This window comes from Falco punctatus, assembly GCF_963210335.1.
Source record: "Falco punctatus genome assembly, chromosome: 21".
NCBI classification, from domain to species: domain Eukaryota; kingdom Metazoa; phylum Chordata; class Aves; order Falconiformes; family Falconidae; genus Falco; species Falco punctatus.
The window spans coordinates 250126-272626 of NC_137601.1; the positions used below are offsets into that span (position 1 = coordinate 250126).

At 49.4% G+C, this 22501-nt stretch overlaps 1 protein-coding gene across 3 annotated transcripts; it reads right to left on the bottom strand.

Annotated features, from left to right (window-relative positions):
- Positions 1–2729: 2729 nt before the first annotated feature.
- Positions 2730–22501, bottom strand: LOC308055979 (E3 ubiquitin-protein ligase TRIM7-like; the record flags this gene model as incomplete). Of its 3 annotated transcripts, XM_080370669.1 has the most annotated exons (9): positions 2730–10217; positions 13535–13570; positions 14382–14497; positions 15078–15100; positions 17167–17397; positions 18800–18895; positions 19727–20153; positions 22150–22298; positions 22434–22501. In XM_080370669.1, 9 exons carry the CDS (start codon positions 22434–22436, stop codon positions 9703–9705), a joined length of 1596 nt encoding a protein of 531 aa, XP_080226795.1. In that variant the 3' UTR covers positions 2730–9702. The 3 variants fall into 3 exon arrangements, with proteins under 3 accessions (XP_080226795.1, XP_080226796.1, XP_080226794.1); XM_080370670.1 differs by lacking the exon at positions 22150–22298 and having other exon boundaries at positions 22434–22460; XM_080370668.1 differs by lacking the exons at positions 22150–22298; positions 22434–22501 and having other exon boundaries at positions 19727–20323.

Below are 22501 nucleotides of genomic sequence, written 5' to 3' on the forward strand. Positions count from 1 at the left end.
AAGCGTCACCACATACAAGTCATCTCACCTCACTTCAGCCGTTTAGAAGCTCATCAGCCATCCGCTGGATCTTCCTCCCCTTCCAGAATCTGGGAGAACTCATTGCTTCCGAGTTGTCCTTTCCTTTGCCACTCCTAACCCCCACCGGGACAGGTCAGGATGCAACCCTGGTGTCTGACCTCCACGGTCTCTTCTACCCATCTCGCTGAGCTCAAAGCATGGCCAACACCAGGTTGTAGAGACAGATGGAACATCACAAATAGGCAAAGCAAACCCAGAAGCCGTACAGCCTGTGCACAGAAATGCCAATGGCTGTTACTGGAGTTTCTCCTCTCACTAATTGTTGTCCTAAATTTCATGGTCCTGGAAATCTGTGTTGCTGGTGTGGTTTTTTTTTGTTGTTGTTTTTTTTGTTTTGTTTTGTTTTGGTTGGTTGGTTTTTTTCAGATTATTGGAAAGATATTGATAAATAAGCAAAAGGAAAACCAAGACCAGCTGCTAAGTACCTCACACCAGACCTTTGCTGCAGCCACTTCGCTGTGTCACGTATAATTCATTTCGCTTCCTATAAATCACAAACCTGTCCCTCAGCCTCTGACTCCACGTAGCTGAAGCAGGATGGCTCACGGCTTTCTCCAGCCCAAGAACCAGAGGTTCAGCCCTTCCTAGAGGGAGCAGGGACAGAACTGGTGGAGACCATTACGCCCAGGGAAGGACTGGCCCTAATTACAGAATTCCCCCAGGCATTGCTGAGACAAAGATGTGCAGTAGCTTAAAACAATTAAATACAGGTGATAATTAAATTAGTACAGAGCAATAAACATTAGCATTTTAGCCAAGCGAGTTAAGAGCTTGGCCAGGCGGCTCCTTGCAATGAGCTCACACCACTCAAGGAGGCCCAACCACCCACAGTGATGTTTTGAAATGTAAAAATTCATGGCTAATCACTATCAGGTTTCCTTCACCTACTCAAGAATTGTCACAAACACACGGGCTGTACCGCTGTAAGCAGCGTGGCGATCTGGGACACGAGCTTGCTTTCGATATGATGCAAGGTCACACATGTAACCTCAAATCAAGGCAAGCAAGGAGCTGCATCGCAGCAGAAAATTGATCAAAAAGGCCACAAACATCACCTTAAGCTTAGAACAGAGCCAGTCTCAACGTGCAGCATCAGTTACCCTGGGAAAAGCATCATGCAAAACTTGAAGCATTGCAAAAAGAGAAAACAGAAGGCTTTCACCTGCTCAGTTTATCACATTGCCTCTGACTCCAGTTCTCACATTTTATAACTGCACGTCGGTCCCAGCCTCTGCAGAACACCAGCTCCCTTCCCACAAACCAATTATTTTTAGCAAAGCACCAATTATTTTTAGCAAAGCAAATACTTTCTTTAGCCTGGCTCCTGAAGGTCCGGGCCCCCCCCTAGAGCAGCAGCACCCACCAGCCACAGCTCCATCCCTCAGTACCTGAACAAAGCCCGGATGCTCCTCCAAGGCAGCTTGCAAAAGGGCTGCATCCCCAGGACTGAGCTTAAATAGAGCCCCCGGGCCATGGGCAGGGCAGGGCTGCTCGGGGCAATTAACGCCCATTAATTAGCAGCATCCCCCCTCTCCGCAGGTATCACTAACGCTTTTTCCGGGAAGGCGGGGAACTAAAAAATAACCGCTTCGCGTCCCTGGGTGGGCTCGAACCACCAACCTTTCGGTTAACAGCCGAACGCGCTAACCGATTGCGCCACAGAGACGCGCTGAAACGGTCGGAAATACAGAAAAAATGATGCAAAAGCCAGATAGCATTGGTTTTTCCGGCACAAAGCGGGTTTACCTGCTTTTAACACCCCGACAGCCGTAAAAAAAAAAAAAAAAAAAAAAAAAAAAGAAAAATCATCCCGGCGCAAAGCTAAGCTTAATTTCAGTGGTTCACAGCAGTGGCCTTGGGATGTTGACAAGGATGATGATGAGGAAAGCAGCCTGGTCAAAGGGATGGGGATGGGGGTGTGTGTCCCTTGCTGTTGAAACCCTGCAGGGTTTGCCTCGGAGCTGGCCCTTGGTGAGGATAGTAACGGTGAGAAAAAGCTAATAATGAGCGTTTTACGTATTGCCTCAAAATGCCCTGTCGGGACATGCAGCATCTTTTTTTAGCCTGGACATTTTTTGCATTTGCACATTAGCAGTATCAGCAATGCTTGAGTTATTATTCGGTGAAGGACGGACTGGAGAAGAGCTGGAAAAGCACCCTGGGTGGAAAGCGTAAAGCAAATCCTCCTCTTTCCAACCAAATCCTTCGCATGAGGCTCTTGGGGAACTCTGTCAAGTCCTGATCCCTGCTGCTGATGGGCTTGGGGTTGCAAGTTAAAAATCAGCTGAAAAGAAAATCAAAGGCCTTGTGATGCTGAAGTAATTTATTTCAGGCCAATTCTGCCACCTCCACAATCCATATCTCCAGCTATTCACGTGGTTCAGAGGTGGACTGGCAGCCAGGAAGGGTTTGCTGGTGGGAGAATGGATGAGGCTGCGTGTCGCATCATGTTTGTGGGATGCTCCTGCAATCCTTTTTCCACTGGGTCATATGAAATCTCCAAACCCACCAGCAGCAGAAGCTATAAAAACATTGCCAAGCTGCAGCTCCCCCACATACAACCCAGGTTTTGAAACCCTCCAGCACATTACATTGCTTTTCCCCCCACCACTTAACTCCCCAGAAGAACATCTTCATGTCAGAGCTGGTAAAATCCTGCTTTTCACCGAGAAACGCTCTTTATTTTCCCAGGTTACAGGGAAAAAGCCAACCCTACCATACCAGGGAGGCCCCAGCGAGATTTGAACTCACGACCCCTGGTTTACAAGACCAGTGCTCTAACCCCTGAGCTATGGAGCCGCAGCAAATCGCTACTTTTTTCCCTTTTCGCCCCAAAAGCCCCGCACCCGCGGCGATGCATGCAACTGTTGTACCTAAAAGTGATGTATTTAAGGGCAAATTCACCCCTTGTCATGATTCCTCGCCCTCTGTTTCCTGCAGAAGGGATCTCTGTGGTGGCCACTGTGAAGTGCCGGTGGAGGAAAAGGAGGTTTTGCAAGGAAACATCATACGCTGCCGCTGCCGTACCTTCATCCTTGGCTCCAGCACAAAAATGTGACCTGGCGATAAAGATCAAACACAGGCTTTATCTTCTCGCAGATGAGCTGGCGAGAGACGGGTGATTAAAATGGTCTGGCTGGCGTGAATTTGCAAGGTGCTCAGCTTCAACGACAGGGCAGAAATATGGCCCCAAAGGTGGGAGGAGCAATTTAATGATAGATGGACTTAAGCAGTGGGTGAAGCCATGCTCCGACTGCAGGACCCGGCTTAGAGAAGATGAGGTCTGGGGCCCTTTTTTCCAGGCAGCTCTCGGCTTTCTGGGTCCACGTAGGAGCAGAGGGGATCTCGGCCTTTCCCCTCTCTTCTTTGCAGGGTCTCTGCCCTGCTCCCGCTCAGCTTCTGCGTCTCGTGGGGTGACTGTTCCGTGTGTTCTTCCCTTGGGAAGACACTAAGTGTTCTAAGGAGTCTGGAGGACAAAAGCAGAAGCTCACACTGATGCTCCTTTAAAGCCAGTTGGGCAAATACCTCCTCTAAGCCCCAAACAGCCCTGATGGCTTTCCTTGATTTATTTGCAGGAGGATTTGGGGTGGGATGGGATGGAGACTGGGATAAGAGTGGGATGAGGATGTGAATGGGAAGAAAATTGGGCTAAAAATGAGGACGGGATGGGGAAGAGGTGGGGATGTGGATGGGAATGAAGATGAGGAGGAAGCCAGACAGCAGAGCAAGGCGCGAGGAGCGCCACCCAGAGGGTAGCGTGGCCGAGCGGTCTAAGGCGCTGGATTAAGGCTCCAGTCTCTTCGGGGGCGTGGGTTCGAATCCCACCGCTGCCAGGAGGATTTTTCTTCCTTTTCACCCCATTATTCCCCGTCCCCTTTTATTCCTCCTCCCACCCTCTCCTCCTCCCCTCCCCAGGCGAGCTAGGAGCGTTTTAAATCCGCTTAGTGCCCCTTACTCCTATTTATCCCCTTTCACCTCCATCAGCTTTGCCAAAAAAACCCCAAACCAAAACACATATACCAGTGTATTCGTTATAAAACTGGAGGTGAATTTGTTTGTTGCGGTGTTTTTTTGTATCGGTCTAACGAGTTTGTACCCACCAGGAGAGCAGGGAAAAGAAAGAAAGAAAGTAAGAAAGAAAGAAAGAAAGAAAAAAAAAAAAAAAAAAAAAAAAAAAGGAGATGTTTCTGCCCGGTCTCGAACCGGGGACCTTTCGCGTGTTAGGCGAACGTGATAACCACTACACTACAGAAACCCCCATATTGGAGTTTCTTGGCCTCCTGCACGCCAGCACTCGGCAGAGGGGATTAAGCCTTATTTTGACTTGTTTTCATCCTTTTTTCGACGTGTTCCTCCCCAGCTGGCTGTTTTGGGAGGGGAAACACACATGTGCAGGCGCCTGTGCACTCACGTGGCTTGTGCGTGGACAAGTGACGCCTGGGTCTCTAAAACAAGGCTCATAACATCACGCTCAGCATGGGAAAAAATGGGAATAAAATTAATTTTTCGCGTCCAGGATAAGAAATCAGCAGCTGGCATTGCCAAAAGGAGCTGCAGGGTTTGGCTGAGCTGGGGAACTCCTTGCTGCGGGGTGTAATGGAGATTCAGTGGGTTCAAGGGGCAGAAAAAAGTTTGTTAAGGTAGGATTTTTGTGTTAGATCTGGCTGTAATTTTATTATTTCTCTGCAGTTTCCACCTTCCCGTGAGGCTGGCGGCAGTGAGGGTGTGCGCACAGCCATACGCAGGCACTGGGCTGTCCTCGATCCTGGGCTTTTGCTTGAGAAACAATATTCTTTATTATTCCCTATAGATTACTTCGGCAATAATTAATAGTACATTCCTTATGGGAAGAAGAGAGGGTTCTAACGCAACTCGCTCCTGCTCATCCTTCTTTGGCAAAGCTGTTAAAACAAGTTGGATTTTTGCGTGTTTCTTGAGGGGGCGGGGGGGAAGGAAAAACACTCTTGTTTCTCTCACATACCTCGTGTCCTGACCTTGATTCACCCCAGCTCCTGAACAATTTTTATTTCTTGAGTTACACACAGCAGGAGCTGCTTATTCATGGCTGCTATTAATAAATTTTTATTTTTATTTTTTTGCACAGGGACTGAGCCAAGATCAGCACAGGAGAGGTAACAGCCCACGAGGGAAAGATCTGAAAAGTTTCTGTGTATCCACAGTGGTTGTGCAACAGAAAATGCTGAACTTACGCGGCTGTGCACAAACTATGAGAATATTTACGCAAGAGCGGAGGCCTGGGGAGGCTGCGTGCCTCTTCTTTATGTGGTTTGGGAGGGTAATGAAAAATCTTAGCAGGGCAGAGCTGATTGGCAAGTAACAGGGAAACTCAGATGCCTGCCAGAGCTGTGTAACGGCAAAAAAGGTCCTGAAACCTGGGTGGTTTGGTCCTTGCTGGGAGGTTTTTCCCAGGGAGCTGCTGGGAGCGCTGCGGGTGGAATGGGACTTCAAAAAGCTGTGGAAGGATGGGGGAAAAAAATAATTACTTAAAATATTTATTTTTGAAAGTATGAAAAAACACGGGGGGGGAAACCAAACCAAACCAAACAAAAACAAAACAACAACAACAAAAAAAAAAAAAAAAAAAAACAAACCTGAAACAAACAAAAAAGGAAAACAAAGGAAAAAAGGGAAAAGAGAGGACGCGGGGGTGGAAGGCAGGAAGTAAAACTAGGGCTCGTCCGGGATTTGAACCCGGGACCTCTCGCACCCAAAGCGAGAATCATACCCCTAGACCAACGAGCCACCGTGGCGGGGAGCTGCTGGGTGTTGCTCTCGGTGCCCGGAGCGGGTCCGCCTGGGTCGCGGCCACCCCCGGCCGCCGTCCCTGGTTCTGCCCGGTCCCCGCGTGCAGGAAAACGGCGGCACTTTTTAGGAGAGGGGGGGGAAATGAAATTTAATGAAAAAAAAGCGAAGAAAACCCGCGAGGCCCCAGCGAGATTTGAACTCGCGACCCCTGGTTTACAAGACCAGTGCTCTAACCCCTGAGCTATGGAGCCAGCCCGAAAGAAATCGGCCTCGCGGTGGTCACCGGGGGGAACCCCGAAACCGGCTGCATCGCCCCAAATCGCCATCACCCCCCAAAACCCGTCCCAGGCACCAGCCTGAGCCAGCTCCGCTAAACACGAGGGCAACCAGCAGCAGCAAGGAGCACGGCACGGCCGGAAACCATCCTGCATCCCTAGAACACCAAAAGTTGGGGTTCAGCCCTTGGCGCCTCCAGCATATTTTTTTTTGTTGGTGTCGGTTTTGGGGGTGGTGGTGTTGTTTTGGTTTTGCAGGAGGTTTGGCCAAAGTACGGGCAGCGAGGAAAGCTCTGCACTGCTGCCAGAATAACCTGGGTGGTGATGCCCATTTCTCTGCTTTAAGGTTGTACCAAGGCAAAGGTCAACTCGGTTTTTATCTTCGGGTTTCGATTGCAGCCCTAATTTTAGGAATATGCAAAGGCTGGGTTTGTGCTTAACAAACAGATGTGGGGAAAAAAAAACGCCAAACCCCTCCCCTATATATATCTATATATATATGCTTTCCCTTAAATTCTTTCTTTACACTTAAATTCCAAGCAGGACAGTCCTTCAACTCACAATCCTGATGTTCTCCAGCCTGTTAGCAGTTGGGAATAATAAACAGGAGATGAGCACAGGTAGCACCTTCACATTTTATTTCTAGCACATGGGCTAGGAACAATCTGGGAGGTTTCAAATCCACTCAGGTGATGATTTTTGCTCCCCGTGGTTTGTAGAAGACTCATTTCTCATGTACAGATAAAAAAAAAAAAAACACCGAGTCACAACATAAGAAATACCGTGGCTTCTGCTAATACCTTTTTTGTTCTAGGGATTTTTATTTATTGATGTAATTTCTACAGTGGCATAGCTTCAACAATGGAGGGAGCTCAGGAAATTCAGGCATTTTGCTCACCTGTTCATGGCCTGACCTTTATAAGAGTTGCTGCAGCTTTAAATGTGGGTTTAAAGCCAAACTCATTAAACAAACAAAAAAAAAAAAAAAGCAGACAAAGTAGGAAAGAACCCACCCACTCAAAATGGAGATTGTCACACCTAAACCAGTCACCCCCAGCTCTTTTTATGACTAATGGTATCTGAAATTCACCTGATCCTGCATTAATTCATCTCCTAGAAGATGGATTGTGCTTCATCTCCGGTAGTTCCTGGCCAGGTTTCCATTATTTGGGATAGAGCTAAGGGCTCAGCCGTGCACAAAGAAAACCTTCAGCCATGCATGGGAAGATACACCTGTAACACTGGGAGTAAAGCACCTCTTCAAGTCAGCAGCATCATGATGTTCTCGTACGGATTCACCTCACTTCTGGTCGGTTTGGGTTTTGACGTCACCTTTTGCATCGGTCAGGCCACTTTCTAAGGCAGCGGTCGATGGGCAGCACGCCTTCACCACCAAGGGCACAAGCTGGTGGAAGCAACTGAAGGTGTTGGGGGCAACCACCCATCTGCACACACAGCATCTGTGGGCCCTGGGAGAGGACCACAGCCTTTTCATTTTATTCTGCTGCTGTGACACGGATTTACTGCAGAGGAGTTTAAACCCCCAAAGCGTAGGAAATGCACAGGTTGCTGGAGTTGATCAGGGGTTTGCCAGTAGGTTTGGGCACGTATGAAGATTAGCTACACATAGAAATGCCTTTTTCTCATCTTAGAATCAATGAGGAAATGTTGTTCTTCATTAAAAAAAAAGCTCCCCGCCTCATCCCAACTGTGTATTTCCTTAAAAGTATTTGCATGTTCTCTAGAAAAGGTTAAGGAGCCAACCAACAACACCCCCGAACCAGAAACCGTATTTTTTATCACTTCAGACGATAATATGCCCGTTATTTTTTTAACGGCCGCTTTGTTTTGGCAAAAGCAACAGTGAACAAAGCAAGCTGCATGTTGCACTTTTGTTGTCTTGGTAGCGAGGAATTCCAGAAAAAGAAAGCAGGAGATGAAGGTAAATGCATGTTTTTTCTGAGAGCTGAGCAGTAAAGAGAGTCTGAGGAAATACAAGATTGAGCACCTAAAGTCTAGGTTACTACAGGTAAAGGACTGTAGAATAGTTTGGGTTCAAAGGGACCTTAAGGACCATCTAGTTCCAACACCCCCCCACCATGGGGACACCTTCCACTAGACCAGGTTGCTCACAACCCCATCCAACCTGGCCTTGAACACTTCCAGGGATGGGACATCCACAGCTGCCCTGGGCAGCCTCTTCCAGCACCTCACCACCCTCACGGTGAAGAGCAAATAGCCGTGAGGGATTGTTTTGAAAACACCGTCTTCTGCAGGGAGGGCACCTCAGGCGAGTCACATAGGAGCACCAAATTTCAGAAACATAGTCCTTGCTCACATCCAGTAGGACAAACACACCTGAGCAACATTAATATTTGTTGCTTAAAAAAAAAAAAAACGCTAAAAAAAGAAAAAAAAAAGCACCTTTCAGCCTTTTCCAGGGCAGCAGCAATACCTCTCCCTCCTCCCCAGAGGAGCCGTAGACAGAAAAGCAAAGTACAGAGCACTTGCACGAGCTGATGGAGAGGGCAACCAAAAGTCCACAGCAACTCTTCAGCCCCAACCGGACTCCAAGGCAGGCCAGATCTTGGTAGCCGTATGGTTTAGATCACTTGGGGCAGCTCAGACACCATCTCAACACTGCAAAAACAGCCTTTGAGATCCAGCCATTACCCCAGTTTTTAGGAACACCAGCTAGAATAAGTAACCAAGCACCCACCCTTCACTGGGGACCTTTCTTCCCAGCAGGAGCAAGAGGAAAAAGCTTGAAACTCCAGCTGAGACCTTTATAACCACCCACACAGCCCAGCACGAGGCCGTGAGCATCCTCACCGAGCATCCTGACTTGCTGAAATCCAATTACTCCCCAGGAGCAGTTAATCAGCCTAAATATCTTCTCCTAAATCTTCTAGGAGTGAAGGCACCTGGGCAGGATTTCCACTTTTTGGCACAGAGATGGTGGCTATGGTTTGTTGGGAGCAACAGTATAATAAAACAATGGGAAAATCCCCATTACATTCACTTCAGGAGGAACAAAACTTTATAATTTGATTTTACTTGATCAAATACAAATGAGCTTTGCCTATTCTGGCTTTGGATGGATGTCCAAAGTGTCCTACTCGGTGTTACTCTCTCCACCTTTCCCACGGGGCATTTACCCACTAAACGTTTTGGTTTTAAGTCATTGGCACTTCTAAAGAGGTGGAGGTTCCACTCCAAAACTTCCACCAGCTCTAATATTGATCCTTAGACCCACATGAGAAAAGAAAAACGCTTGTCCATTACCAGCCTTGGAGCCACAAACCAACTACCAGTGGTTTCCTTCTTGCTTAAGAGGTGAGTTGGTTCAGAGATGCGTTTAAGATGGTGACCACGACCTTCTGGGGACTGCTGATGACTTCGATAGCTGTTTTAAGCTTCCTTGTGATGTTTTGCCCTGACTACCCGGTTACCCATCTATCAGCTTGCCTATGAACCAGGCTGCACGGTTGATTGCAGCATCCCTCGCGCTCCTCGCTGCTGCCCAGGCACCATCCAGTGAAGACCACGGAGACAGGTCCTCAGCAAAGCTCACAAGAAATCAGGGGCACAGTTTAATGTAGGTGACAGTGGAGCAGACGGAAAAGAGAGGGAACACCTTCTCCTGGAAGGCGACGTTGAAGGTGAAGATGTGCTGCATGTTGTCGGCGTTGTAGAAGGAGACTTCTTCCCCTTCATAATCCAGGTACACCCTGACCTTGCTGAGTTTCTGGCTGAGGCACAGCGGAGTGCGCTGGGGCGAAGTGACCGCCCAGTAGCGACCTCCGTTCTGCTGTACTGCCCAGATGCCTTCTTCGGGGGAAAACTGCGTCAGACCTTTCCTCCTGACGGACTCCTTGGCCACCCCAAAGGCCCAGCCGTCCGAGGCCCCCACCTCCACTTCCCAGTAGTGTCTTCCCGACTTGAAGCCCGTGGAAGCCAGCACCCGCGAGTTCGTGTCGAATCTCTTGGGGTTGTCGGGCAGCTCCTGTTTCCTACAACCCATCCTCACGCTCTTGAGGTCTGCAGACAGGATGAGGAGGTGGTTTGCCGAGTCGGGGTCCAGGGTCAGGTCCTCTGTTGATGACAGCAGCGACAGCGATCATAACTCAGTAAGAATGTTAACAATTTAAAGCTCAAGCTGGAGATGCTTTTATCAGTTGCTGAATCACATCCCAACCTCGATCATCACTTCCCAACCTCGATCACCGCATCCCAACCTTGATCACTGCATCCCAGCCTCGATCACCACATCCCAACCTCAATCACCGCATCCCAACCTCGATCACTGCATCCCAACCTTGATCATCACATCCCAACCTCGATCATCACATCCCAACCACAATCATCACGTCCCAACCTCGATCATCACATCCCAACCACAATCATCACATCCCAACCACAATCATCACATCCCAACCACAATCATCACATCCCTATCTCCATAACTGCTCCTTTTCAGCTCCCTGGACAGCCTGTGGTGGAGGAAAGCCAAGTTCAGATATCGGCTCAGCCTGGAGGTCCTTGAGACGTCTCCTCTCACCATTGACTCTGCAGGAAACCTGGAGGCTCAGGGCTAATTTTAAGAGGAGTAATTTTAGGTGTTAACAAATGTGGTGCTTCTCTCTACCAGCACACAGGGACAAGCTACGTGTGCAAGAAAATCGGAGGTGGGTGAGGAAGGTCCCAGTTAAAGATACAGGACAAACGCCTACCTCACTTTTTCACATCCTTACTAAGGGGTTAAGTCCCACCAGGTAAAGGTGAAGAAGAATACAGCAAAGCAAATCATGGCCAGCGAGGACCAAGATCTGGCTCAGGATGTCCTAGAGGGAGACCTACGACTGTTTTGTAGTCTTTGGCTCTTTGATGAGCTCGTGATCCTTCAGCAACACCACCAGCCAGCATCCCTCAAACACTGACCAAGGGGGACTCATCTGTCCTCCCACATGGACACCCCAGTTCCCTTCATGGGAGGACAAAACTCATGCTGCTGCTGCTAAGAAACGTAAGGACATTAGGAGCAAAGAACACAATAAACCCACATGCAATTAGCAATTACATACAGTAAAAATGGACCTTAGATCGAGACTTTTCCCAAACAAATCCATTTTTTTCTTTTTGTTTCTGGCTCATCTGATGCACAACACACAAGATGTGATATGCACGCCCCTCAGATTGTAAACTGCTGAGTACCTGTCCCCAAACTACCCCACGATGACAAGGTTTCATGGAAAGCCATGACCTAAGGGCATCTTTACACACCAGGTCACACTGGACAGCTCAAAAGAAACCTGCATGCAGGTGGAGTTTGATACTAACATCTTGTCCTGTAGAGAGCTTCACAGGCATCGTGGCCTCCAGCACCTGCCACAAAGCTCTCTACATTGTCCCCTTCCAAAACCAGGCTCAAAAGAAGCAGCGAGCATGTTGGTGACCTCAAATTGTGGTTGTAGTCAGCAAAGTTGCCATGAATGAACGAGACCCTTTGGGGGGATCTAAGATGGGAACTTCAGAGCTGAAAAGTCTTGGATGCCACACCAGAGTTAATTTAGCTAAAGTTCTTTATGCTCTTTCAAAATCCATAGATTCAGGCCGGAAAATTGCCTATGAAGTCCAAAAGGGCCATGATGGGGCTGAAAGCTTCATGGTGTTTCAGAGGGGTCGGAAAAGTGATCGGAACCACAGGAAAGAGGAGGCCCTTTTTTCCTTCAAAACTAAGCACCATGTTCCTCCCCAAAACCGGGAGATTGGTTTTAAAAAAAACATCTCCTGCATGTTGCACTATCGCACCAGGCCAAGAGATGGGTGCTTTCAAAGTGTCCATTAGCAAAAGCTAAGGAAAACAGATTGGATGAGCAAATCTTCTTGATGCTAATCTTTAAAAGTCATTTTCCTTCCTTCTTCTTGCATCTCCAGCTGCTGGAGTCATTAGGATTTGGGTTTGAACTTCAGCTCAGCTGCAGAGGTTGTGACTGATGATTTGGCTTGGTTTAAAAAAATAATATAATATGACTCCAGGAGCTCAGACATCATATTAAAAAAAAAAAAAAAAAAGCATTCCAAGCTCTTGGAAAAGATGAACTAAGGCAGTCAGAGCAGTGGGGTTCAACAACTGCTATGAGGTTTCAGGGGTCCCAGCTTCACACATTGACCCCCCAGCAGCAGAAGCTGTGGCCCAACCTGCTTTCTGAGGGACTGCTGGTATAACGCACCGGCTGAATTTTACCTCTGCACATGCACACACACCACCATGGACATGCAGTGAGGGTCGTTTTGCCAATTTGCTTTTAAACGGCGGTCATCAGCCTTTCTTCTTTTGCTTTGCCAACCCCTTGGCATTTTCCAGATTGCTTTGCCAACCCCTTTTCCAGAAGGGTCTGGGGATGTTTGTGAGCAGAGCCTGGCTCCTAAGCTGGATGGTCCTTGGAAAGGATCCAGCCCATGGCTTGTCCTCCTCTGCCTCCACCAAGGGCTTTGCAAACCCCGTGCTGAAGACCACCACCCTAAAAGCAAGAATAAGCCTTCTCTTCTAGAAGAGGGCTTGGCTTTGCCGGGATAACTCTGGCTGCTCTGGGCATGGCTGTGCAACCTTCACATCAAGGGAGCTGGAAGATGGGGGAAGATTTTAACAGCATCTGCCCATGCCTTGCACCATCACAGTGCAAGGCCAGAGGGATCAGGCTGGCAGCAGACACGGCAGAGCCCATCGCCGTGGTTTCCTGCCTCACTGGCATTCCCGTCCCCACCACCTTCGGCGAAGCAAAGCAGAAGCTTGTCCAGCACTGAAAGGGTCAAATCTGGGTTTGGGCAGTTGCAAATTCATGACTCCTTTGCCAACCCCAGAGAGCTGTGAGCAAGCCATCTCCAGCAGGGCATGATCTGAAACCAACCGTCTGCCCGCAGCCACAATTCCCAACAACCTTCCACAGAATTTAGGTCATCTGAGTTTGCAGTGGAGCAGATTACGGAGTGCTCGCATCCCTCCATCCCAAACCCCGGTGGAAATAGGAGGCTGACCACAGGCCACAGAGCAAATCCAGCAGACTTAAAGCAAGTTGTGGCTTGAAAGGGTACAAATCCATTAGGGGGTTCAAATATCTGTTCTTTCTGTTCCGCACTGTAGTTTTGTTAAGTGCAAACAGGCAGAAAGGACCTAGCTTAGCTGTCAGATCCCCGGCGTCAGCTAGAAAAATCGTCTTTTGATTCTTGAACTGAGCAGGCTGGATCTGGAAATCATCGAGAGAGAAGAAATTAAAAAAAAAAAAAAATCTAGAGTGGCTTTTTTCTTTTTTTCCCCCTTTCTTTGGCTTTGCAAAACCAGCTTTGCAAAATACAACCACAATTTAAAGTCTTTGCTCCAGGGCACTATGTCTTAATTATTTTCCTTTTACCTTTTTCACCTCTTCCCAGTTCATCTTGCAGGTTTTCTGAAAAGAAGAGACAAGCGAATAAATAGCAGCACCGAGAGAGCCAGAGGGAGCCACAAAAATCCCCTTTTTACACCCACACCACATCGCCAAAGTGCCATCTCTGCCAACGGGACTCAACAGGCAGCAAGAGCTGAGGATGGGGCAATGCCAGCTCCCACCAGCGTGTGCAATGGGGACAAGTGACAAGGGAAATTAATCCGAAATACATTTTAATATTAAAAAAAAAAAAAAAAAAAAGCTGCTGGACATCAAGAGAATGTAGGATCTGTTTAAGCCTTACTCACCATGCCCTGCCCTATTTTGTTCTCCTCGTGTTATGAGTTTCCAACTTTTAGCACGATGCTTTAAGGCTATTGTCGCCCCAGGGCGCAGTTTTGCCTCCGGGATTTTTGGCGCCATCTCTGCCGCCGGGCGCCGGGGGCCTTTCCTGATCCCGCAGCGCCACCGTGTGGCTGCGCCGCGTTACTGCACGCGGTTGGCTTTTACCTGCAGAGTTTTGTTACACTGGCCTCAACCTACCCCAGATGCCAAAACTTCCAGGTTTTGTTGCACTAAAGCAGGTGTTCAGGTTTTTCCCTCTTTAAAAAATCCTGCATCTGCTTCTCTGCCTGGAAGGGCAAATCTCTTGTTCATACCCATCTCCAGAAGCTCTTTCCAACACAGTTTATTCTATTTCAGTACTGCTGGCCAGGCACATGCTGAGGGACCTCAAGACATGTGCAGCATCCCCAGCACGCCTCATCCCTTTTCCCCACCACCTGCTAAAGGCCAGGCCTATTTTAAATGACCCAGCTTCATTTCCACACACCTCTGAATTTCTTTAAGACTTTCTCAAGGACAACAGTCTTGAGGGAAAAATTGCAGATGTGCATTTTCATATCTGTGCATACTGGTACAGGCTTCTGGCACTTCACATCATCGCTTCTGCAAAGAAAAAAGTAAAAACAATAAGAATATTGTTGTTATTCTCGCCCTTTCTTTTTCATTTGCTGTTGACAGCACACAACGCTCCCTCCCCATCCCACCGGCACTCTGTCCAAGTGCTCAGCGTCACACGGCAAGGATCATACTGGGATTTCCCTCACCCTGGGCTGAGGATACCAGGATTTGCACATCAGCTTTGAAAACCTTGGCTGGTTGTTGGAAAGGGTATCTGTGCTGGGTTACCCCCACTCGGCTCTTCCTGCTGCAGATTACATGTAATTTTGGGGGGTTACGTGGTACCTAAACCATTGCCCTGGCTGAACTGCACATCAGGCAAATAAGATGACTTGGAGTTTCTGGTCTCACTTGACCTTTGAAGAAACTGCCTGGTAGGAAAAGACTTGGTGAGAACGCTAAGTTTTCCAAGAAGCTGGAAGAGACCCAAGGCTTGTGCCAAGTAGGAGGCAAGCTCCGTCTGCCCCGATGCCTCCCTCTGGCATCTGGACTGACAACGCTGACCTTTAAACAGTGCTAGCGGAGGGAAAAAGCATGAAAGAAGGGGAGAAGCAGTGCTCCATACCTGCTTATGATGTTCATGACATCCTAGAAAGGAAAAAGAGAGACTGAGTGAAATCCCCGTGCAACATGTGCTATGTCTCCCCTGACTCAGCGTGAGAGAAATTCCCTTTTGTTAAACCCAGTCAGCACATCCATGCCTTATGGCTGGAAAAAATAGGCATGGATCCATGCCTCAGATGTTTGATTTCAGCTTTGGAAGGCCACAGTCCCACCAAATCCCACCCAACTGCTGCAGCTAAAGACCCAGACACTTCTCTGGGGTGGGGGCAAGCTTTCCAGATGGTCCTCCAGCTTTAAGCCCGTAAAATAATGATGCGGTTTAGTCTGGAGGATGCCTTTGGAGGTCTCTCATCCATCCTGCTGCTCAAAGCACGTCAGGTTATCCAGGGCTTTGCCCCGGTGTGTTGGGAGTATCCTCAGGGGTGGTGACTGCAAAATGTTCTCTGATCCCTACTCCAGTGTTTGACCATTGTTGTTGTGAACCCAGGTGTAGGCATCTGGTACCCTTTGAGATGTCTGAGGGTCTCTCTGCTGGTCTCCCACTTCTGAGAAGGTCCTGTCAGCCTCTCCCATGCAAAGTCTCGAGATACAGAAGGACACCTGCAAGTATCCACCTGCCTAAGAGCCAAAGGGACATCACCTACCATAATGTGGCCAGCTAGAAAGCTGGCATTAAAACTTGCACATCTATGTCTCTGTAATATCTGGGCTCCCATGGTTTCATCACCCCCAAGAAGAGTTTAAGGTGCCTCCAGGGGGTGATTCATCCCACCCTGGGATGGATGTCCCAACAGTGAAAATTATTTGCTTTCAGGAAGGGTGGGTTATGGAGGTAACTATAGGTTAAAGTACCCTCAATAATTAGTTGTGACATGACAAAAAAAATCACTGAGATGAAACCCATGCTAAGTCCGGTCCATGCCACTATTTGCTCTTTCTGATGCCTTTAAAATAATACAAAGAAGGGCATAAACCCATGGCGAGCACGTTGGACGTGATTCAAAGGCAACACAAAGCCGTACCCATCTCCCAGGGAATGGAAAAGGAGCTGGCTGCGAATTTCCAGCTTGGCCTTTTAAAAGCAAATTGCCTATTGTTACAGGATGGGTTTTGCATGCAGTGGTGACGGCTGAGCAAAGACCACGTGAAATAAACTTTCACCCATCGCCAAGTACAGAAACCACCTGCAAATATTTACCGTGCTTTCAGCCCTGCTTTGGAGGGCGTTTAACTCCCTGCAGATCCACATGCACCAGAAGCACAATCTACTTAGTTTAATCAAAGCCCCGTCAATTAAAAGAAGGTCACTCGTTTGCCTTTTGCCATTCGGTGAAGGACAGGGCTGTTCGATTCTGGGGTGGGCAGCTCGGATCTGTTTTTCCAACCCCGCTTCCTCTGCGAAGGAGAGTTTGGGAAACAGGGGAGGGCTGGATGGGCTCCAGCTTCTTTCTTTGCAACGCAATCAATACCTGCACTCCATCTGCTCTCTCCCTCATACTTTCCAGCTTGGTTAATAGCTCGTTTGGACTTGAAAACCCAGCTCTGCTTTCAGGCCAGCCTTCCACAGCCAGTGCTCTGCTGCAAAAATTGGCAGAGCCTTGTCCTGCTGAGTCCAGTTCCACGTGCCTCCAAACTCAACTGCATTCCAAGCCCTCGCCAACGCCTTTAAGCTGGAGGAGTGGACACCTGTGACCTGGCACGCCACAAACCTTCTGTGTTGCAAACCCATCAAGACCTTTATTTGCAAAAGGAGTTGCTTGGTTTAAGGACTGAGCCAGTACCGCTGTGGTGGCTCTTCATGCAAGATCTAATTCAGCTTTGAACACCTTGAAACAGAAATTTAAGGGTGCTAGAAGGGTCCAGACAAATTAATGGGAGAAAAATTTGTTAGAGGCTATTAAACGTGAAGAGTACATTTCTGTTTCAGGATGTCCCTGAGCCAGAGGGAGTTGCTGCATGCTGGTGTAGCAGAGCTCAGGGTGCTCAGATACTGCTATGCACCATCTACTCATTAAAGGCAGGAAAAAAAATACGGACATTTACCCTCAAAATGCCTTTACACTATCCAGAAACATATCAAAACCTCTCACCTTGAGGAATTCAAGCATGGGCTGCTGGATTTTCTCCTCCAGCTCTGTGATGAGCTTGTTGAGGAGTGTGATCTCCTTGGAGAGGTCAGTGATGTTCTCATTCTGCCTCTTGGCAATGTTCTTCTCCATCTTCTCCAGCTGCCCCAAGAGGATGTGCTCCTGGTCATGCAGGAACTGCCGCAGCCTCTCAAACTCCAAGAGCAGCTTCTGCCGCTCGTTCTCGATGGTTTTCTGGGAACGAAATGCAACAAAAAAGGGTCTTAAGCTGGTGCAATGGTTTTGGGGCAGAGAGGGGCCACCCGGTGGATTTGGAGCACCTGCCAGTGTCGTCGCTGCTGCTTGCTGGCTTGCTTGTGAGACTGGGTGCCTTCGCTTGGGGAGGGGCAAGGAGATGTTGTGTGTGGCATGCCTGGACAAAGACCTTGAGAAGGAGTGGGGGTGGGAGGCAATCGCTGCACAAACAGCTGTTACCTTCGTTGCAGCTGTGTCCGTGTGGCCCTTTTCTGGAGGTAAGAGGTACCAAACCACGCCTGAGGCAGGTACCTCACCTCCACAGCAGATCTCCAGTGGTTTTGCTCTTCTACACTGGACACACAGGCTTCCTTTCTCTCCCCTGGGGTGCTGGGCAGTTAATCAGCACTCGGCAAAGCAGAGGTGGGGACTGGTGGTCAAGAGGTTGTCCTAGTCCCTGTCATCATCTGCTGGTCCCACCGCACAAACTGGGAGAAGGGGTTGTGTAGGAGAACCCCCTTGGAGCAGCATTTCTCCCTCCCTGGGAGGCACCTATATTCTCAGACAAACCCCAGTCCCTGCCTTGCTGCGATGCCCTGTTTATCACCCCTGCCAATATCCCAGGTTCTGCTTGGGTTGTATTCACAAGCAGACCAACAAGTCGCCTCTGAGACAAAGCCCAGGGGCAAATCGGAACATTTTGCCCCAGGACACGCACCCTTTGGCAGCATGGGTGAGGCTGAATGTGTTTTGGTTGCTTCACTCTGCACTGCCCTTCAGCACAGGTCCAACAGGTCCACCTGGCCCTCAAAACATGGGTTTCCACGCTTTGCCTTTTTTGTCATGCTTGAGACCATGGCTCTTGGCAGGCTGGTGCTATTTCAAGCCCTGCCGGTGGGAAAAAAAAAAAAAAAACAACCAACCAGCAAATTGTGGTAAGGACCCGGTTGCACAGGGATGATAGAGCAGAAACATGGGTTGAGGGCGGCCTGGTGGTGCTTGTCTGAAGTAGGGGGGACATGAGCCACTCAAAGCGTCTTGTCTTGGGGGTGATGGCCTGGGAGAGGTGTTCTTAGCAGGGGGGACGGGGGCTTCCCTGCGGCAAATGCTGTGCTGCCTTTTGCTGACCCTGGGGCAACCGGCTGAGGGAGAGCTTTATAGCCAGCCTAGGTCTCAGGGATGCTGCAGCACGTATCACTGGGGGCTGCTAAGACAGCGGCTGATGTATTGCCAGTCCCGATGGTGACAGAAGGAGAAAAACATCCATTTCCCCTTTTCAGGCACCGGCAGAGCGGTGGCGAGGAGGAGATGGAGCAGCTTGGTGGGTCCTAACCCCCTCCATGCATCCCAGCTGGGACTCCCCCCACCCCACCCCCCAGACTGCTGCATTGCAGGAACGCACCAAGAGCTCCTGGGTTTTCTTATCATCATTCACTTTAAACTCCAGCAGCTCTTGCCTCTCCTTTTTCAAGAAATCCAAGCGTCCCTGGATTTTCTCCTAGGAACAAAGAAAGAAGGTGTTACTGGGTTTTCTTTCTTTCTTTTGATGCAATTGATTTCTTTTGCTGTATCACTCTGCCTGCACGCGGTTTGCTCCTTTCAGCCGTGCAAAGACAAGCGGGATTGCGAGGGAACCAGCTGAGCACTCTCACCGGGAGAGCACGCTGGCTCAGCACTGCCCACACTCCCCCAGTCACCCCCATCTGCAAGCCCCAAGGACCGCCACAAGCTCACAGGCATGCAGCAAACACAAAGGAAGGAGGCGAGGATGGCAGGGGAGCGTACACGCACGCTTTTCGTCGGCTCTGCTGCTACCTCCCCAGCCTTTGCTCTCGGCAAAGCAAAACTCAGCCTGGCTTTAATCAGCGTAGCTTCATCTTTGGATGCTCGCTTGGACCTAAAAGAGATGTGGGTGTTTGCTCTGTCAGCTGTTACCCTGCCAGTAAGGTGGGTGCCCTCGGGTGGTCTTTGCAGCGTGACACTCACGTGGCTCAAGCCCAGGGGGTTTGCGGGAGCTTGCACAGAAGAAACTCTGTCTCACAGCCTCCCGGCTGCCCTCCGTTTAATCCCACGCTCTCCTCAGCTGCAGAGATGATGTGAGCGCATGAGGGGGTTTTGCATATCTGGAAAGCGGACAGGTTTTCCAGGTCTTTGAAAAGCTAGAAAGCAGCAGCTGGTTCTCTGCAGGGTGGTTGAGCATGAAGCTGAGCATGGGAAACGCCGGTGACCAAGCGTGCACAAATACACGGCACAACGCGTACGGCCAGGGGGCAGAAAGACCTTGGGGGGGTCTTCCTCAGGGCGGACAGACAGACAGACAGACAGGTACCTTGTACTCCTCAGATGCCTCATCCACAGGTACAACAGCATGCGGCCGGTGCTCCCGAGACCGGTCGCACACCACGCAGATGGTTCTCCGGTCGTCCTTGCAGTAGAGCTTGAGGGCTTCCCGGTGCTTTGCGCAGAGCCCTTCCTCCTCGGCACCCTTGGCCCCACGGAGGGTGAACTGGCTGATGATCTCGGACATGTTTGCCAGCTGCCGGTTGGGTCTGAAGCTCTTCTGTTGGAAGACCTCCCGGCACTGTGGGCAGGGAAAATCCATCTCTAGGTCCTTCCAACTCTTGATGATGCACGCCCGGCAGAAGTTGTGCCCGCACTCGATGGACACGGGGTCTTTGAAGAACTCCAGGCAGACAGAGCAAGTGGCTTCATCCTGGAGATTGCCAGGCAGAAACACCGCCGCCATGGCCTCTCTCCTACGGGCAAGGACTGATTTCACCAGGGCTGGATGTGGAACATGAATGCTTGGCATCCAGCCCTGAGTGGGCGTTCCTCTTCCAGGAACAAGCCTGCTGCCCGAGGTCACTTCTGCAGTGTCTGGTTTCTTTAAACCAGTAACGAAGACCTCGACATTAGGGGACAACATGTAGGTGGAAGAAGAAGAAAGCAGGAATAATCCCTACCCTCTGCTGCCCCACAAAGCCTGGGCTCATGGCTCTTTTTTTTTTTTTTCTTCAAGGAGGGAGGTGGGAAAAGGGAAATCATTTGGGATACAGCCACCAGATCTGGGTGTCATTGCCTTTTGGCTCATCATGTGCCAAAGTGCAAGATCTGAGTCCTGAGGCTTGTGTTCGGCAGCTGCTCTAGGCTCTGATCCAAGCAACCATCTGAGCTCTCGTTAAAGACCCATTTCACCCTCAATGCTTCAGCTGGGGACTCAAATGACTTGGTTGAGCTCCAGAGCTCAACAGGGGCCATAAAAAGCAACAGGAGAAAGGTAATACGCAAGGACACAAAGTCCATATCAAGATCTGGGGGTGGGTTTCCCAAATCCATAAAGATTAAGCTCTGGATGGGGGTCCTGCGTCTCAGAAAATACTTTTTGTCTTCCAGGGAGATTGCGTGCAGCTTTGGAGGTCTTGCATTAAATGGGAATGATAATTAATATGTGAGGACCTTCCGTGGCTGAAGTTTGTCTATAACATGTCAGGTTGTCTCCACCTGAGCTGCTCATCACAGCTCTGGTTATGGAGATAAAAGGTGAGTGACAGTCATCTAGTTACTTGGGGAGGTCACATTACCATCAACAGAGAAATGTAGGCACTTCTGGAGACTGATTCATCTTCTCCTAATGAGGACTTGAACACAGACCATAAATGCTGGTTTCAGAGTCAGCCCAGTTATCTGACACATCCAAGTCGAGATCTTTCCCTTGGAGACATCGGGAGCTAAGGGGAGACAAATCCCGAGCCCAGAGGTTGCGTTGCAGGAATTATACTAGCAAAACTAGCCTTGGCGTGCTGATGCCCGTGGTTTGCAAAGGGTTTCTGATTTCTATTACAGGTTGCATCCATCCCGATATCTTTGCAGTTGGGGAAAAAAAGCCACACGGAGGAGGGGTATCCATCCTCTACCTGAACTTCTGTAACTTGAAAACTTTTCTGGCATTTGCATTTTCTAGCATCTGCTAAACGGCAGCATCAGACTTCATGCATGCGGTTACTGCTAATCCAGACTCGCTCGTTTGGGACTGGAAATGAGCTTTTTCAGGTCAGTTTAAAAAACAGCCCTGGGCTTGGAGAGGAATCCCTCATTTTCTCAGAGGAAAATAAAGTCTAAATACTGGCGTTTGCTATGGCCCACCGCTCATGATCAGAATTAACAGGACAAAAGACTCAGGCAAGAAGCAGAATATATATATATATATTTATATGTATATATTCAGAGACTCATATATATGGAGGTCCATATATAGGTACACACATATACACCAGACATGTAATTATACCCATTTATATGTACACAACTCCCTATGGGAAAGGAATTTTTCTGCAGACCACCATCTCCACCTCTGTGTAGTTTTACCTACCCACCCTTTCTCATATACAGCGATAAATATATACACATGCACATCGGTCCCTATGGAAGGAAAATAGCTTTCTCTTCCACTTTCCACTTCTCTTGATCTGTAAATAAACACAAACTGCACGTTTTTCCTATCTCACGCATGCATTTTTCGTCACATATCTGCAGAGAGAAAGGAAGAGGTGGTGGTGTATGAGCTGGAGAGGAATCCATAAGCTATCCAGAGATGCATAAATAGCGAAGAAAGGGAGCGACACCTCAACAGAAACAATGGGCAGCCCGGTGGGAGAAGCAGGAGGAGAACAAGGTGGGTATAGGGGGGAACCCAGGACAGACAGACGAGCGCATCCCACTGCCCTCCCTGTGAGCCCAGGTGACCCCGCGTACCTCGGAGCAGAGGTGTAGGAAAGGGGCATCCTCCCAAATCGCCCAACCTTTTGCGTCGGGAGGGTGCTAGTGGGGGTCAGGTGGGGGACGAGCCTGGTGGCCGAGGGGTCCCAGCGGGAGGTAGCCCGCGGCAGTCGCTCCACCACGCTCTGACGAAGGAAACCAGCCTGAGTCCTGGGTACCTCTGACATTCTGGTGCCGCTCAAGCTCCTGCTCCTTCCTAGGCCTCCGTTGCCCCATTTGTCCCCTCTGTCACCCGTCCACCCCCACTGCATCTCACTTACCATTCCTTCCCCTCCCCCATTGCATCTATCCTGGGCACCCACCGAACTCCTGCCCTCCTCCTCCTCCT